Source organism: Caretta caretta, chromosome 4, assembly GCF_965140235.1.
Source record: "Caretta caretta isolate rCarCar2 chromosome 4, rCarCar1.hap1, whole genome shotgun sequence".
In the NCBI taxonomy this organism is placed as follows: Eukaryota; Metazoa; Chordata; order Testudines; family Cheloniidae; genus Caretta; species Caretta caretta.
In genome coordinates, this window is record NC_134209.1 from 108,738,920 (window position 1) to 108,757,001 (window position 18,082).

Sequence of the window (18,082 nt, forward strand, 5' to 3'; positions counted from 1 at the left end):
AACTACCAAAATAAAATATTATCTTCTATGTAAGAGTCAGTATGGGGGAGTGGAAACATGAGTTTGAATCTGAAATTTCCATTTAATTCTTTCCTTTTGGGCTATTTGCCCCCTCTACAGAAGAAGCTGGGCTTCTGCTCCCTAAACTCATGGATCCACTCAGATCTCTTTTTTTTTGTGTAAGCTGCCCAGCCTTCCCTGCATTCTGTGGCTCCTGAATAGCTTGGCTTTTGTAGAAGCTGTGTGGCTGGGTTCTCCTCTGACTTTTGGCTGCCATTGACACTCCCTTCAGAGAGGTTCCAAACTGTACAAAGGGAAGAACATTAGTTACTGCAGATTCCATCTGCATTAACTTACAACAGCTTCTTGTTCATGTGCCATGCAATAGTTGTATGTATCAACTATTCTCCTCCCAACCATGCAGCTGGATCTCGATGCAGAGGTGATTTCATATGATTCGGATTAGAAGGGAGAATATAACTAGCAGATCTCACTTTCCAGACTGTGAAAGTGAAACACACACATGCATGGCTCTCCAGGAGATGATGGAGTCTTATAAATCCTGATTTTGGTGAAAATACTTAATTAGGTATTCTCTTATTATCTACCATACTCTATCTATGGGTCTAGAACAGGTTTCATTTCAGTTTACTTTTTGTCTCTATGCTGCATTTACTATTTCCTCAAACCACCCCAAAAGTCTGAATATTATGTTTCTGTTCTCAAGCCTTCCATACTTTGACAGTTACATTTGTTACCACAATTCAAATAAGAAAAATTTCTTCAGACTTCTGCTAGAGGGAGAAAAACACTCAGCAGCTTTCAGATCTCTCAGAGAATAGATAAAATAATCCAAAGTCCAGACAACCTCTGGTTTATGGCTTGTTAAATCATTTTTGTCATTCTGTGAGATTCAACACAGGGTATAAGTTATACACAACATAAAAGTGCTGTTGTAAAGGGAACTATGACTAATTTATGCAAAGGTGACTGCTGCACAGGTAATTACAATAAACTAAGACTTTTGTTCAAAGCTAACACATATCTATTTGATGGGACGTTGGTGGGACTACATTCCCATGCCAGCCAAACCACATTAACAAATCCACCCAGGAAGTATGTCAATCAGAAAGAACAGGTATAGAATTCTCTGGATAAACTTATCTGGCCATTATATTATTACTTTAGGGCAGTGGTTCTCAACCAGGGGTACATTTACCCCTGGGGATACGCAGAGGTCTTCCAAGGGGTACATCAACAGATCTAGATATTTGCATAGTTTTACAACAGGCTACATAAAAAGCACAAGTGAAGTCAGTGCAAACTAAAATTTCATACAGACAAATACTGGTTTATACTGCTTTATATACTGAAATGTAAGTACAGTATTTATATTCCAATTGATTTATTTTAAAATTATATTGTAAAAATGAGAAAGGAAGCAATTTTTCAGTAATACCGTGCTGTGACAATTTTGTATTTTTATGTCTGATTTTGTAAACAAGTAGTTTTTAAGAGAGGTGTAACTTGGGGGTAACGCAAGACAAATCAGACTCCTGAAAGGGGTACAGTAATCTGGAAAGGTTGAGAGCTACTGCTTTAGGGAAACCACTGAATATCAGCTGCATAATCCTTCTGTGGAAATGTATGGAACAGCTCTGTATAAAATTTCACTCTCTATATTTATTACATATATATGTAATAATCTGTACACACATTTATTTATTTATACAATATAATAAAACAGAATATATTGTATACTATGTATGTATACAGAGAGATTTTATACAAAGTTACTCCATACATTTCCACAGAAGAACTCTGCAGCTGCTGTTCACTGGTTTCCCTAAAGCAATACAGAGGAAAGGGAGGTCTGGTCCTCCCTGCTCTTCATGCTGCCATCATGCCCCTCACCAGGAAAAACAGCACAAAGGAAAAGGAAGAAGAATAGAATACTATAGTGCCCAGATTGGCATATCCAGACAATTCTATACTGGTTCTTTCTGATTAACAAATCCACCCATGATATGCTAATGTGCTGCGGGTGGCATGGGAATGTAGTCCTATCAACATTCAGTCTAAACATGAGGTTTTGGTATAGACATCTGTCACCAAAGCCCTAGTCCAAAGCCCACAGAGGTCAATGGGAGTCTTTTCATTTACTTCAATGGGCTTTGGATCAGGCTCCAAATCCAACAGTTCCAATTCCTTTTTTGGGGAGAGGGTGGTAAAATTCAGAGGTGCCCACAACACATAGATACCATATTTCAATATTTTATTCTTTTGACAGCAATGCATTCGGGACTGTTTCTCAAACAATGCTAAATTTAATTAGGACCAGATTCTGATAACCTTCCTCAAGTCTAGTAATACCTTACTGTGTGAGTAGTTTAATTAATTTCAATGAGGCTATCTGCCATATAAGGTATAACTCAAGGTGAATGTGGGTTGCAGAATATGGCTGGGCCCTAATAAATGTAAACAACCCACTGGTGCTATTTTCCAGTTTGTGCATTTTTTAATTAGGAGGCCATTGGACATGGATTTAATTTATTTTCCTTTATTTTAGTATTTAATTTTTTCCCAGTTCCACTTTAGTTTTTATTTTTTAAAAAGTTATGAATATCTACCTTGTCTAAGTCATATGACCAGGATGGCAACATCATTCACACCACACTCACCTTGTCCTTGTTCTACATTTTCAAAACTGACTAATAATTTTAGGTACTCAAGATACCTTAACGGACCCTGATTTTCAGAAAATGCTAAGCACTCCTTCTGTGAAAATCAAGCCTCTTTAAGAGGTCTTGAATTGGAAAACACAAAACTGATGCAACCTAAAATATTAGTCACTTCTGAAAATCCTATATGAATAATATTCATAATATACGGTAGGCATTGGAGTGAACTGTAGTGGTGGGAGACTGTTAGAGGAGGATGGGAATTTGCTGTGGGTTATCTGTAAAATGGGGATAATAATATTGACCTTTGTAAACTTTGAGATCTACTGATGAAAAGTGCTAACTCTGACCTTGACATTAATTTTTATCATCTCAAATTGTTGTACTTAGAATGCATTTTTAAGTTACATCAAGGGCACATAAGGCATGTGGACAGGCACCCGTTTTTAGCATTTCTGTGCACTGAAATAATCTCACAGCATGTGCTACTTCCTTTGTGGTACTGATGGATGCTATTCTGGACCTCTCCTGCACTTGTTATTTTAAAAATATGACCCACTTTGTCTTCCTCCTCCTAACTTTTGTCCCTCCAAAAAACAGTGGCAAAAACTAATATGAATATGTATATTACAGCACAGAAATATAGGGTCCAATCCTCCATCCACTGAAGTCGGTGAAGGTAGGTTTGAGCCCAGAGGGTGTGCAATTCGTGAGAAGACTACTGCTAAACATAAAATAAAACTAAAGAGCTGAAAGTAATACAGGGTTAATGTCATTTTAAAATTCTTAAATATTGATAGGGCATGTTTCTCTTTAAACAATAAATACAATATATCAGTAGATATCAAATACTTTGCAATATAATCTTACCAGTCTGGGATGAATTATTTATATATAAACTCTATTACTGAATTTATTAAATATATAATACACAAATATGAAAACTTTGGTTTAAATTAAAACAATAATCAGGACATGTGAGCAACAGCTGTTATTGGACTAAATGGAAAGACTGTGAAAGGAAGCTTCTGAATAACTATACTTTGCAGGCAATAGTAATGAACTAAAGTAGTAAACTGTTGCTTTATATATATAGTTATTGAATGGCTGATGTGACTAGTAAAATAATTATTAAAAACAAAAGAAGACTGTTTCTTAGTATTTCAACAGTCCTAGATCTCTTTTATGCCAATTATACTAGTTTTCCCCCTGCTACTTTCCATATTGGTGCTGTAGCTGTTAAGATTAAACCTAGTTGTACTGTACCTTGATCAGATTGTGTCCTACAGTATAGACAGCTGTTATTTTCCCTCTCTCTCCAGGTGCATGCATACCTGTACCATACCCATGCCAGGCAACTAAATAAGGATTGTGAATTGTAATCCAGTATTTAACGCGGTCCCCAAAAATTTGGAAACAAAAAGTTGCATAGTCACTGAAGATATCAATTACTGATTCATTTTTCCACCCCCCATATTTTTCTTGCAGTGCCAAAGGCAAGTCCCAGTGGTACAGAGTTACTATGGGCTCAATATTTCTGTGGACTAGAGAGTCAATGAGAGTATTGTAGTAGTGGAGTCCTTTTTCATTGGCATTTGCTACCACCCCTGTGGGAAAGAGCCTTGGCCATGAAATTGAAAACTGATAAAAGGTAACTCCCAAAAAATCCAGAGCTGACAAGTCTTTGTCCAGAAAAGTGTAACTGTTGCTGGAGTCCTCTGTGCTGGCATCATCTCTGAAATCTGAGTGCATGAAGTGGTCCCATATTGAGGATCCCTTTCCATCCTTCCTCCAGCTGCCTTCCACCTGAAATGCTCCAGTGCCTACTCCCCAAAGAAATTTTTTTGGGAAAGTGTCATACAGAAACATCTGAGTGCCATTCACAGGACTGAAGTTAAGGTCCTTTTTCCACACAGATCTTCCTTCTCCAGCAAGCCCGGTAACTGTCCTTATGAAAACAAATGCCCAAAGAGCAACAGATATCTTCAGCCTTCGGCCACACATTGTGTCCTTCTATAGTGTGTGTGTTAAAAGTCAGATTTCTTTCACTGGTGCTGGAGAAAATCCATTTATCCCTAGAGTCCCCTGCTGCACAGCCTGCCTTCATTTGCCACTAACTGCTGCAGTGTCTTATCAAAGCTTCAGTAAAAGCTTGTGATTGTAACAGCTGTGTCAATGATTAGCTTGAACTATGAGACCTAGGATGGGTTACAGAAAGCAGCGTAATTCCAGGGAGGTGGCCTTCTGATAGTCATTGGGACACTTATGTCAACCTCTTTTCCTGCAATAAGAACATATCTATATAATAATATAAATACTTGTGAACCAACTTATACTTATTTTAATGCTATATCACTGAAATGGCAGTATACTAGGAGAGGGGAGACACTAAGAGAATATCAGTTATTTTTGATACAGATACATTTCAAGGAAATATAGAAGAAAATTTTCAGACTACATTATCCCATTAAGGAGCACACTGTCAATGCTAAACAAACACAATAATAATAATGAACAGAGAAGAGGGCTGTGAGTACATATTTGTTGTTATTTTTGCCAGGGTTACACCTTTTAACTCAATATATTATAACAGGACAGATTTTTAATTACGATTGGTTAAACTTTAAAAAAAAAAAAACTTTTGCCTTTCACTGGGCCAAACTGTCCTCTCCCATATTAAGAGCTGTGGGGGGCTTTTTTTTTTGAGGGGTGAGACTCTCCCTGAATTCCTTATGGAGGTTTTCCCACACTGTCTACTCAGAGAAAGGCAGTTTACTATCCCACAGAAAAGAGCTCACAGTCTGTCCCCAAACCTGGCAGATCCTGGTGCTGCCTCTGTAATCTGTCAGCCCCTCACTGGCTCCATGCTCTTAGGACTCCCAGAAGGGTCTACCTAGAAATGGTGCTGTTTTGTGTTTTCTGGGTAAAGTTAGAAGGCCTGGAGGAAGGAAGATGTGCATTCCCCTTGCCCTGCCCGATCATCTGTCTACCCTTGCCCATTCCACCGCCCCAGTTTTGAGCCTGAATGTGCAGAAAGAGGTCCATTGGGTTCAGGTGGGAAACGGTGTTGAGTCCCTCCTTCTGCCTGGAAGGGGGAGATCCACATATGTCCCATTAACAATACACAAATGCAAAGCAAGTGAATATTTTACCCAATAAGTACAGCTGTTTTTACTACCTATATAAGGGTCTGGTATGCAGCTCTACAAACAGCAAACATTATTTGCTGTTGCCCTCAACTCAGAACAAATTAACAGTTAAGTTGTTTCAGTCCCTAGGCAATTTCATTTGATATTTTTTTAAATAAAGAATTACCCAGATACTCTTTCAGCATTGATTAATTAAAGAATCGTGGTAGACACAACTGGGCCTCCACTGTAATGAGTCTGACAAACCAGTCAGACAGCATTTGGTAATATAAAGAAGTCTTCAGAAAGCTTCTGATAGAAAATAAAAGAATGTATATTCATACACTGAACTTACCACTTACAACAGGACTGATGACAGAATTGCTCTTCATAGGGAACTACAGTGCATATGTAGATTTAAATAACATTTTCTGAGCAGATCCATCAAAATCAATAGCAATTTTGTTTAACAATGTAGCTCCTTAAAACAAGTGGAGATTGAACACAGATTATTCCTAAACACAGTGACACAGTTGCGAACATGTCCAAATGTACTCTTTATTTATATTTAGGACAAATGACAACACATCTATATCTGGAGACATGTAGCTGTTTATGTGTTTACAAAAACTGCCTCATGATAGCTAATTAATTACACTATTATAGACACTTGTCCACACTAGAGAGTTCTACTGGAGTAGTTAATTAACAGTAGCCATGTGGCTAACATAAACCTGTTCAATAGGCCCAGACACAGCACTCATTCCAAATGCATTGTGGGTAACTATTCCACAATTCCCAGAACAGGTCCTGAAAGATGGGTCTTAAGTACTGTACCCATTTTTTAAAAAATGTGCACTATATGGGTTAGCACTTTTCATTGTATAAAATAGCAGGTTTTGTAATATTAAATGGCACTGAAATTGCTTTAATATATTATTTATTTTTGTAATTAAAAGGCCTTAAGATTATATGTATTGCACTTGATAAATCAGAAAGTCCACATGCATATATGCCAAAGCAGCTGTAGCTCAAAACTACATAGTAGTCATGTTTCAGAGTAACAGCTGTGTTAGTCTGTATTCGCAAAAAGAAAAGGAGTACTTGTGGCACCTTAGAGACTAACCAATTTATTTGAGCATAAGCTTTCGTGAGCTACAGCTCACTTCATCGGATGCATACTGTGGAAACTGCAGAAGACATTATATACACAGAGACCATGAAACAATACCTCCTCCCACCCCACTCTCCTGCTGGTAATAGCTTATCTAAAGTGATCACTCTCCTTACAATGTGTATAATAATCAAGTTGGGCCACTGCACTGAGTGACACCGAGGAAGCACTAAGGAACTATGCAGGAAGGAACAGTTGTAACACTGCAGCTAAAAAAGCCCAGCACTTGCGCTGCAACAGCATAGTGACACAAGGCAGGATATAAGGATGGTAAGCCTTTCTTCTGTCAAGTCCAACTACCACAATGCTGGAAACGCTTGCTCATCAGTGCAAGCAATTTAGTGTGTCTGCACAAGGTGTGTGACAGGGGTAGCAGATACTTACAACCCTAACATTTTCCAGTTTAGACAGGCTATGGGCTGTTTTTCTTTCATTATTATAGGGAGAATTGGTAGCACTGCCTATTATTAAGACTGCCCAACACTTACCACTATAAGACTCTGTTTTCAGTTGCTTATAATTTTGCCAAACTATAAACATGATGGCAGAAATTTGCTGGGCTTCTACCTTAGGCTGATTCTTTTTGGAAAATCTCAGCCAAAACAGTCCAGTCTTTTCTGAGAGTAGGCTAAAGAAAAATACACTGTTTTGCCCATGTTAAAAAATTCTGGTGACCTTTTCTTTGAGAAGCTCTAGGGCTCCCATGCTTTGGAGCAGGGATTTCAACTTGGGAGGGGGAGTGGCCTTCATATCAGAAATGTGCCTTTTGCTACTCCTGTGAAAATCCACCCAAATTGGACCAAGCTGTAAGTTTTTCAAAAAAATCTCAGTCTGCACATGCTCAATAGAGAGGTCTTAAAGTTTAGTGGCTAAAATCTCCAAAGATTCTATCCTCTCGGAGCGTGTTCCAGCACCTGTAGCTCCTGCAGGTGACCAGACTGTGCATGCAAATTTCACAATGCTAGGGTAAGATCCTTCATTCATCCTAGTTATATTTTGGTTTCTGGTTTCTAAGAAGCTTATGTTTTCTTCTTCCTAAGAGGGATATTGATTCTGGTAAATAAAATGTAAAATACAATAGTTATTTGCCTTCATGTTCCCTTGTAAGCACTGTTCAGTGTGAATATTGGATTACGTTCCGCTTTTGGAGATGTGCAAATCTAATTGTCACTGTAAAAGAGAAAAAGCTTAAAGCTTTAAATATTCCAGTAATTTTATGCAGTGTGAACTGACAGATATCAGAGATCAATGTGATACTAGTAGAGCTAGCCAATCTATTGATATTAGCAATATTGGCTTAAAAATATCATCTTTTTGCTACTGTGCAATATGAAGTTTGTAATTAACCCAAAAAATTGTTGTAATTGTTTTTCTTTACGCTTAAGACAAACATACTTAAGTGGTATGCAAATGAACATTTACTGCAATAACTTGTTTGAAACAATTGGCTATAGTTGTGTAGGGAAACATGTTACAATGTTGTTTCAAGCTTCTGCAGTATTTCAACAGACCACAGTTGATCAGGAGAAGAAGGGGGGGGGGGGAAGCTTAATTGATGATTGAATCAAACAAATGGCTGATAATCCAGGATCTGATACAATCATTCTGTCTGGATATTCAAATGAAGATAGACAGGGAAAATATTTAAGTTACAAAGTCCTCTTAAAGACAGTATGATCTTTATGTTAGGATCAGTTGCCTTGATCTCCTACCATCAAGGACGCAGAAAGCAACAAGTTAGTTTATGTACTGTCCTCTCAATGTAATATATATCAAGGCCCTATTCTTACAGTCTTTGCACATCCAAATCTCCTACTGAGTTGGGATCAGCTCCTTACTGAAAACACGACATAGGATGCTGGTGGGTACAACAGAAAGTCTAAGATAGATTGTGGATTTACAAAGAATATTAGATAATTTAATTCTGCCTTTAAATGCAAATTCCAGTACTTTACAATGTGAGAGCTATGGATTTCCTACTTTCCAGCTAACTCAATATGTTGAATGCTCCCAGAGGAATCATCCAGAAACAACCTACAAAGTATTGGACTCTTGATTATTGAAAATTGATTGGATTAAAACAAATTTCTACCACTACAAAAAATGGAATTTTAATTGCAACATTTTTCAGGACTTGTGTTGTACTTTCTTGTATCCTCAGGATTACAAGAAGTTTCTTTAGGAGATGTTAAAAGCACTCCCGCTCTTTAGAGTAAAAAGATATATATGTAATTTAAATTAACAATCAGCTCAAACCTGACTTAAAAATGTAGATTTTGTAGAAAACTAAACAAAGTGTTTCTTAAAAAAAAAAAATCTAATGAAAGTTGCTTTTTAAAAATAAAGCAATTCTCATGTTGTGTTTGAACCCTAAGGTTGCAGCATGATACAACACTATAAGAAAGTGAAAGGACCAGAAATTGATTAATAAAAGTGAAACTGGCTACTCTGTTTTCATTTCCCCATATGAGAGAAATACTAATGATTCTCTGTCATTTTTTGCAACAGAAGTGGATAACTACATCTCCATTTTACAGATGTGGAAGCTGAAGCACAGATCGCCTGATTTTCAGAAGTGCTTATTACCCCTGAAAAAACAGGCCATAAGTGACTTGCCAAATGTTAAAAAGCAAACTAGTAAATTAGAGTTTTAACCTTTTTCAATTTATATAGTCTAAAGGTATAATTTGTTTCATAGGTACTTTTAAAAAATATATGACTTTTCACTGTATAATGTCTCTTTAAAGCACAAACCACAGTCTATGACAAGATCACATGGGAAGCACATTCCTCATTTTACAGCAACTACAAGTATTTTGTAATATAAATGAACATCTTTTCATGATTCTGGTGGCATAAGCAAAATATTAAATTCTCTCTCTCTCTCTCTCACACACACACACACCTTTTTCTCTATAACCAGAATCAAACCATAACCACTCCAAGACTTTACGCAGCTCCGGTTGTTCATAAAGGGTTAAAATCCTGACTTCCAAGAAATAGGAATGTGTCACCAGTCCACTTGCACATAGTGATCAGCTTAATGTTATTCTAGGCAACTTTATCAAATACAAACAGAGATAACCACGTACTATAATTCTTTAACATTATTTAAACACTTTGTGTGGCTCTATCAAATGTCAGCCACTCTTAATTCTGGTAGCAGGAACATCTGTGGATCAAATCAGTGTCTAATGAGGATTATTATGTATCTACAAATACACAATTAGAAACATTTAAATGTGATACATTTTCCTTTGCATAGTCATCACAATACCATAGCATACTGGGTAATTTGTATAAAATTACCTAAGAGCAAGTTTGATTTGCACTGAGTACATACAGTAATACTTTCTAGTTTTCCTTTGTATTTCTTTAAAAGAAATGTAAATTCACAAGCTATGCTAATATTCAAAATGCACATTTCACGTGATTATGTACATTCATAAAGGAATAACAATCCCTATACAAGACATTGTCAAAACAAAAAAAAAAAAACAGAATTAAGGAATTAAACAGGCTAGTAGTATGATATCATTAATGTTAAAATATGATCTGTGACAAGGTAGGTAAAGTAATATCTGTTATTGGACCAACTTCTATTGGTGGAAGGTACAAGCTTTCAAACTACACAGAATTCTTCAGCTCAACACTACAGACAAAATATGTTCTGTCATGTAAGACAAACAGATCCATATCCAAGAAGCATCCTCCATATTTTCTATCTCGAAGTTTTTAAATTTTATAAGTTCAAAGACCCCACCTTAAACCTGTTGCTAAGTAAAACAAACTTCTTTAATTATAAAATTCCAACAGCTAAACTGCTTCACTTTGTTTTACCAACTCAATCTCTTTATCCAGATACACAATTTGTCTTATCAGTAAAACTCTCAGCCAGATTGTAATGGGCTTAAACAGTTTTAAAAAGCACCAAGGTTGAGGACTGTCTGAGCAGTAACTATAGAATTCTGCATAGAAATCTCCTGGAAAAATAAACTAACCCCCAAATGCTCAGGAAAACATTATTATATGATGCTTGCTGACCTAGAGAAAAAAAGAAATGGAATAATGATTTTGCTTTTATATAGCACCTCTCTAAATGGATCTCAAAACATTTAGTTAACTGATAGTACAGGGCATTCTGCTCAGACAAGGCAAGTCTACAGATTCTCCACTATTAATACACACCCAACCTTTAGAAAGAAATTTGGCAGCTGTTTTATCCGTACAAAACCTTTCAACAATACAGAATAGGAAGAGAAAAATACCATATCCACTTTAAATTATATGTGGAATTAAGACAAGAAAAATGTAATTACCCATATTGGAATTTCACCAAGATACCACGGTAAATTTTCCTGTTCTTGCAAAAAGTGACAGTGGATTTGTAATAAGCACAAGTGATCAGGACTCATCCAAAAGATACCACCTGAAGCAGCACCTGTAAAAGAAACAGTTGGGTTTGAACACTTATTTGCTTCTGTGTGATATAAAGAAGGTCTGAGAGGTTTTTTCCCTTTAAAAAAAGGTGAGAGTTAGCCTTGTTTTTCATATGATAAATTCAGGTTCATTCTAACCTGTTTTTCCTGAAAGACCTAGAAACTAGAGAACCCATAAGTTTATGACATCAGAGAAGTCAAGCAAATGAAACCTGATTGAGATGGGAACTTAATTTTATTTGGACTGTTTAAATAATCTCATTTTTGTTATTGTTTCTAATGCTCATTCAATGCAGTAATCTGAGAAAAAATTGGGAGAAAAAATGTTTCTTAAAATTAGCATCTTTATTAAAGACGTCCTGGTTTTGGTATAGGTCTCACATATGGATTTTGAGCTCTCTCAGCCTTTAACTGAGGGAGCATGGCTTCAGTTGAAGGCTGAGAACTCAAAATCCAAATCTGAGACTTCTCGCAAAACCAAGACAGACCAGATTTAATGTCTGACATTTCTAAAGGTAAAAAGCAACAAAAAAAACAAAACAAAACAAAAGAGACCTACTTTCAAGCCTTAATATATTATGAAAAACCCTTAAGCACTGCTATTGATTCATTGGTTCAAAATTGACAGACTCACTATGATTGCAGCACTCTGGCTTTTTCTTGGTCTTCCATCCTGGCACTTTTGATGGCCTAAACTTAGTTTATGCATACTTTACCTCACTCTGGCACATAGGGGATTAATTAATGAATGTCTATGAGGTGTTCAAACACTTGGGTGATGTGGGCCCATATAGGATAGACAGATGGAACTCGGCAGAGGGCATAGACAAAGATGGTTCAGCTGGAGACAAATGAAAATGGCAAAGACTGAGGTAAAAGCAGGAGAAGATGAAGAAAAGCCCACTGCTTCGGCTGAAAGCAGCTCCTCTACATAGAGTTGGTTCATCAGCACAGCATGACTTATCAGGAGTCAGGACCCTGCTAGGCCTGAGGTGTAAGTGGGGAGGGATGCAGAGAAGGAAACTCAGAACAGGGTTGAGGCATTTCACTGTGCTGGACATGGTGATTGTTTTAAACTACATTTCAAATAATAATTTCATTATAACTACAGCCCTATCAAATTCACAGCCATGAAATCTGTTCTTTGTGGGCTTCTACCCTATACTATACAAATTTCACAGGGGAGACCAGCATTTCTCAAATTGGGAATCCTGACTCAAAAGGGAGTTTCAGATGGGTCACAAGGTTATTGGGGGGGGGGTAGTGGTATTGCCAACCTTACATCTGTGCTGCCTTCAGAGCTGGGTGGCTGGAAAGCAGAGGCTTTTGGGCTGGTGCCCTCCTCTGAAGGCAGCACCCCGCTAGCAGCAGTGCAGAAGTAAGGGTGGCAATACCGCAACCCTCCTTACAATAACTTTGCGATTCTCCCGCCACCCCAACTCCTTTTTGGGTCAGGACCCCTACATTTACAACACTGTGAAATTTCAGATTTACATAGCTGACATCATGAAATTTACAATTTTTAAATTCCTATGACCGTGAAATTGACCTAAATGTAGGGGGAATTTGGTAGGGCCCTACCTATAACGCTAGGTGATTGTAAACAAAAGATTTCAACACGCTCCCCAGGCAAGCTGAGAGGTAAAGTGCCCAGCAGGAAATTAAGCACCTGGACTGGGCATCTGTCACCCTGTGTCTGCCCCATCCCTTTAAATATCTAACAGGATCCAGTCCCACACCTTCCATCCTACCCCCATTCCCACCTAGTCACCGCCCCTCCCCCTCCAGCACCCCCACCTCCTCCCCCTCCAATCTGTACTCCGCCTCAGCCGTCGCGTCGGTGACGTCACCCCCACGCGCCGCACGTTTGGCGTTGGCGCGAAGGGGGGATGGAGCGGAAGGCCCCCCGTTATTACCTGCTAACGAGATAAACCGCCCCCGGCAACATGGTGAGCGCGGCGGGGGTGGGTATCTCCCCCCTCTCGGGAGCCGGGTAGCTGGCCCCGGCGCCCCCTTCTCCCCGGGGCGTGGGTGCCGGTAGCTCTCCCGCTCGGCCGGCCCGGGGGAGCCCAGCGCGGTCAGGCGTGGGACCTAGCGCTGTGCGGTGAGGCGGGCTCCCTCACCGCGCTCTGAAATGAAGCTGCGTCCCGCCCTCTTGCCCTCCCCCCGCGAAGTCTGCTGCCGCTCTGTTCCCCCAGAACCGCCTCCCTTTACCCCCCCACCCGTCGGTAAACTTCCCCAGGCTCCCCGCCGGCTGTGCCGCCCGGCCGGGCCGCAGCAGTGAGCGGCGTTGCAGCGAGTGTCCTGGCTCTTGCTGCTCAAAGCGGTGGTCGGGGCAGAGACCGTGCTTATTCCTCTAGGAAACGTGAGGGAGCGCTGCTGCTGGAGAGGGGGAAAACGTTCCCCTGTGCTGCTAAAGTCAGTTGTGGGGGTTACTGACTTCCCCTTTGGAAGGGCCTTCTGGCCTTTTTGTGGGTGTTTTAGGGGCTGGGGGAAGTCATTCTTTCAAACTCCCACTGGCCAAGCTCCACATATTAGAGATACTAAAGTGGATTAAGTTTGTATTCCACATGTGATCCTGTGTGCCCTACTTAGGACACGGATAGCATGCTAGGCTCTCCTGTCGACACACCAGCTGGAACCAAAATAAATCATTGTTTTAAATCACAATTTTAGTAGTTTCAGTATGTCTATATATGGACACTTATTTTGGATTGAGTGCCCTATTTTAATGTGTCATTAAAAATCAAGGTAAATAGGATACTTAATCCAAATTAAGGGTGTCCATGTACAGATTTTTACTTAAGTAACTAAATGTGTGAATTAAAACAGCTTTATTTGGGGTCTAGTTTATGCATCTATTTAGCCCCTCTCCCCATCCATTACCCATATATGGTGCTAAAGTGAGATTATTCATAATAAAGTGTTTATCTCTTGATCATATCATCTTTCTTAGGCCTGCTTTATGTAATTTGCACTGATTTAACTGAAGGTAGGCTTCTAAAACAATTTAGTCTGGAGCAATTTTTGAACTGTCTTGCCTGCATAGGGAGATCCAGGAAAATTAATACGAATTAAAGAGGTGTATTTGAAGTAGATTAGTTAACCTGTATTAAATCTCTGGATGCTGTTGTTCAGAATTAAAGTGGACTTAATGGATATGTCTATATAAGGATAAAAAAACCTAGTGGGACTGTCAGCTGGCTCAGGCTCTGGGGCTGAAAGACTGCTATGTAGACATTTGGGCTTGGGCTGGAGCCCAAGCTCTGGGAGACTGCAAGGATGGATATCTGAACATCTAAACAGCAATTTTTAGCCCTGGAGCGTGAGTCCTATGAGCCTGAATGAGCTGACATAGGCTAGCTGTGGGATTTTTATTCCCATGTAGATATACCCAGTGTGGTATAGTTTTTCCACTTTTGGAAATGAATTATGCTAAACCAATTTAAGGCCACTTTAATTGTGAATGAGGGTGTTCATGCATTTTTTAGGATTATTTTTCCTGGATGTCCCTCTAGCCAAGCTCTTTGTGTGCAGATAATTAAATTGATTGATATAGAAGGCTTTATATATATATGTTTGCATGTGCCTGAAACTATATGGGTGCAAATGAGCAGATATAACCACTTTTAAACCAATCAGAGTCTAAACTGGGAAAAATCCCTGTGTAACTAAAATTGTTTTTCTAAACTGAAAAATTAAATTGATGAAACTTCTGTGGTAAAACTAGGCAGTAGAGCTCGTGTCCACTCATATTCTTGTACTCAAATAGCCAAAGTTGCAAATCAAAACTGATTTGATTCAAATTTCAAACTAAGTGACCACAATCAGTTTGTTAGCCTCCCGTCTCAGCCCTTGAGATTAGCAGGGCTGGAGGGATCTTCACTGTCTTACCCTACAGTCTTGAGATGCAAAACCTCCGTGGAGGACACTGAGGGTACTTTGTACAATAAGGCTGAGAATTTTCCATTAATTCATTAGCAATAGCACCTCTACTGTGGCAAAAAAATTCTCTGGTGTTTGGGGTGTGTGTTAATTTTTTTTAAGGTAGTGTGCTATTCAGGGCAGAGGATAGTGTTTAGAAGGTACCCAAAATGGTACTACCATAATCTAAGTTATAAAGTATTATGTGGGGATAGGACTTTGGTACACTCTGAAAACTTGTTAGTATATATTTATACAGTATTCAGATGCCTTGAGCTTGGAATACTTTTGAAATAATTTTCAGGAAGAAAGAGGTATTATGCAGCCAAACTGGAGTGGGTCATTCCAAGTGAAATTGCAAGGGGGGCTTCATAATTAATTTTTTTCATAACTGCATCACACAGTGTTAAATAACTAATGCTTGAACTGTAGTGAAACTACTTAAGGTTTCAAACTGAGCTGTGCTCTCTTCATAATGAAATTTGCAAGTGTAGACTATTACCAGACTTGTGCAGGACTAGAATTAGATATGAAGAGGTCCAAAAGGTACATTTTAAACTGGCTATTTCCAGCTTTAGTTACTTAATGTTTGCAGTCAGAGGGCACAAACACAAAACAGCAGCATTTTCTGTCCTTTTATTTTAACACCGTGCTATAGGAATTTGAACTGGATATAGGATATCAGGAATCCTTCTTTCATAGTTCCTCTGGGAAAATTCCCTTTGTGCCTCATGTTTTTCAGTTTACTCCAGACAAATGTTATATACTTCTTCGGTTTAATTTACTACTGATTGCACTGAAGAAAAGTAACATGCATGAGACAGTTGTCCCATGAGAGGCAGAGCTTATCCTGTTTCAGATTCTTGAAGGGAACAAACTATTGAGAGCAAGGCAAGAAGAAAACTTCATGGAATTCTTCCGTGAGAGAAAACAGTATTTAAAATAAGGGAAGGGAATCCAATTACTAAGGCCTTGTCTACAATGGGAGTTTGTCATTTGTGTTCAATCACTGTTGAAAGCCGCTCCTACAAAATAGGCAAACTGCTTTAAACTGGAGTTTAGCCATGGCGTGAAACCTACCTCAGTGCAAGTCACTGTTTGTTAGCTTTGCTTGCCTGTCCTTCGGGTTTGCTCCACGACAGCTATATTGGTGGCTGTAACTGGGGCTTATTCCCTATGATTTTTTTGGGAAAAGAGATTGGCAAGCTGCTTCTAGGCAAGTGAGGAATCACACCTGACTGTTGCCTGTTGGATGGCAGTAGCCTCCACTTATAAGCACAGGAAAAATCCAACACTTTAGCAGTGTTGGTGCTGCTGATGATATATATCCATCAGAGGGCAAGAGGCTCTTTAAAAATGTTAGTTTCATACAGCATTTCAAGAAGTTAGCATGCATATAATGCCAGGTTTGCTCATATACCAATACTAAAATATACAGTATGACATTTAGAAAAGTATGATCAATCAGAACATTTCCTTTTTAGGTTGGTATCCTAACGAAAAGGGAAGGAAGTGGTCCATTTTAGGATTAAATTAGAACTAATAAGTAGTTCAGTGGTTTGAACTCAAGATATGGACCAGTCAGACAGTTGTTTTGTTCTGATTTTACCTAGGCTATGTCTACCCTAGCAACATTCTGTTTGTATAAGAATACTGGTATACTATACCAGCAAAGCACTCAGAGTGTGGGTGCAATTATATCTGCAAGCTGTGCTTGGTATTGGTGTAGTAAAACCAGTGCTCAGAAGCAAAACAAACTATACCAACAAAACTGCATATTTACTGTTATAAATACGGTCTACAGTAGGGACTTCTGCTGAAACAGCTATGATAGTCCGGGATCACACCTCTTTATGCTCCAGACATAGCTATCCTAGCAATAAGTCTTTTGTATACCAGGCCTATAGGGTTTTTTTTTTTTTTTTTGCTATTCCCAGATATATATGGCATGAAGTAAGTTCCATTTTGCTCCTCCTATTTTTAGTTTCATATAATAAAATAATAGTTTTATTTGTACATAGTGATGTCCTTTTCAGTCTTAACAGTTTTGGATTTTCCACCTCTTACAGTCCAATAGCTTCTAACAAGATTATCTTTTTCCTCTGGAAAAAATGGGATGTCTGAAGAAGAATTTGAAGGATAATATAGCAATGCTGAAGATTGTAAACAGAGGAGACTTGAAGAATATGTACAGTCTTTTAGTTTAGTCGTTAAGGTAAATTAAGCACTCAAATCTAAGCCTTTATTCAGAAAGTGTGTTCAGAAGGCTTATATGCTATTATCTTGACGCTTTGGCAGTTTGCTGAGAAACTAATTTTAAGCAATTTAAGAAAGATACTTCTGCCTTCATATGGGGATCAAAGGATGATTTACAGCAAGAGAATGGAACATGGTGTTAACACAGGGAGACAAATTTTGAAGTTAAAAGCCTACAGATAACTGCCTTTTGGTCACAAGGTTATTATCAACAGACAAGCCATAGTATTTGCATGAACAGTGCTTGATGGATAAATAGAAGATGCTTGTTTGAGTTCACCAGCAATGGAAACAAGAACGCTTACCCAGCCATTAAAGACAAATAATCCACTGTCTCTTGTCTGTTAAAAATCATTAGTCTCACTGAGCCATACTTATATACTAAAGAAAGCACCAATGGATTGCAGTTTAGGTGTTTTGTAGACTTTGCTTTGGGCACTCCTCTACTAGCGTCACCACATTACCTATCGGTCCAAGATA

The 18,082-nt window shown here is 38.6% G+C and overlaps 2 protein-coding genes across 4 annotated transcripts in view; one reads left to right on the plus strand and one right to left on the minus strand.

Moving 5' to 3' along the window:
* Window positions 1-6,281, minus strand: part of KLB (klotho beta) — a 49,090-nt gene extending 42,809 nt beyond the window's left edge. Inside the window, 3 exon segments of the mRNA XM_048848544.2 lie at window positions 3,948-4,703; window positions 4,705-4,962; window positions 6,165-6,281. Of these exon segments, the coding sequence (XP_048704501.2) occupies window positions 3,948-4,703; window positions 4,705-4,788 (840 nt within the window). The 5' untranslated portion in view covers window positions 4,789-4,962; window positions 6,165-6,281.
* Window positions 6,282-13,246: 6,965 nt separating this feature from the next.
* Window positions 13,247-18,082, plus strand: part of RFC1 (replication factor C subunit 1) — a 73,990-nt gene continuing 69,154 nt past the window's right edge. Inside the window, exons 1-2 of one of the 3 annotated variants that reach the window (XM_048848548.2) lie at window positions 13,261-13,371; window positions 17,416-17,561. Coding sequence is in view for 2 of the 3 variants with exons in the window: in XM_048848546.2 (XP_048704503.2) it covers window positions 13,369-13,386 (18 nt within the window). In the remaining variant the exon portion in view is untranslated. Of the gene's footprint in view, window positions 13,387-17,415; window positions 17,562-18,082 lie in introns of all 3 variants that reach the window. The other 2 variants (XM_048848547.2, XM_048848546.2) reach the window with 2 other exon arrangements.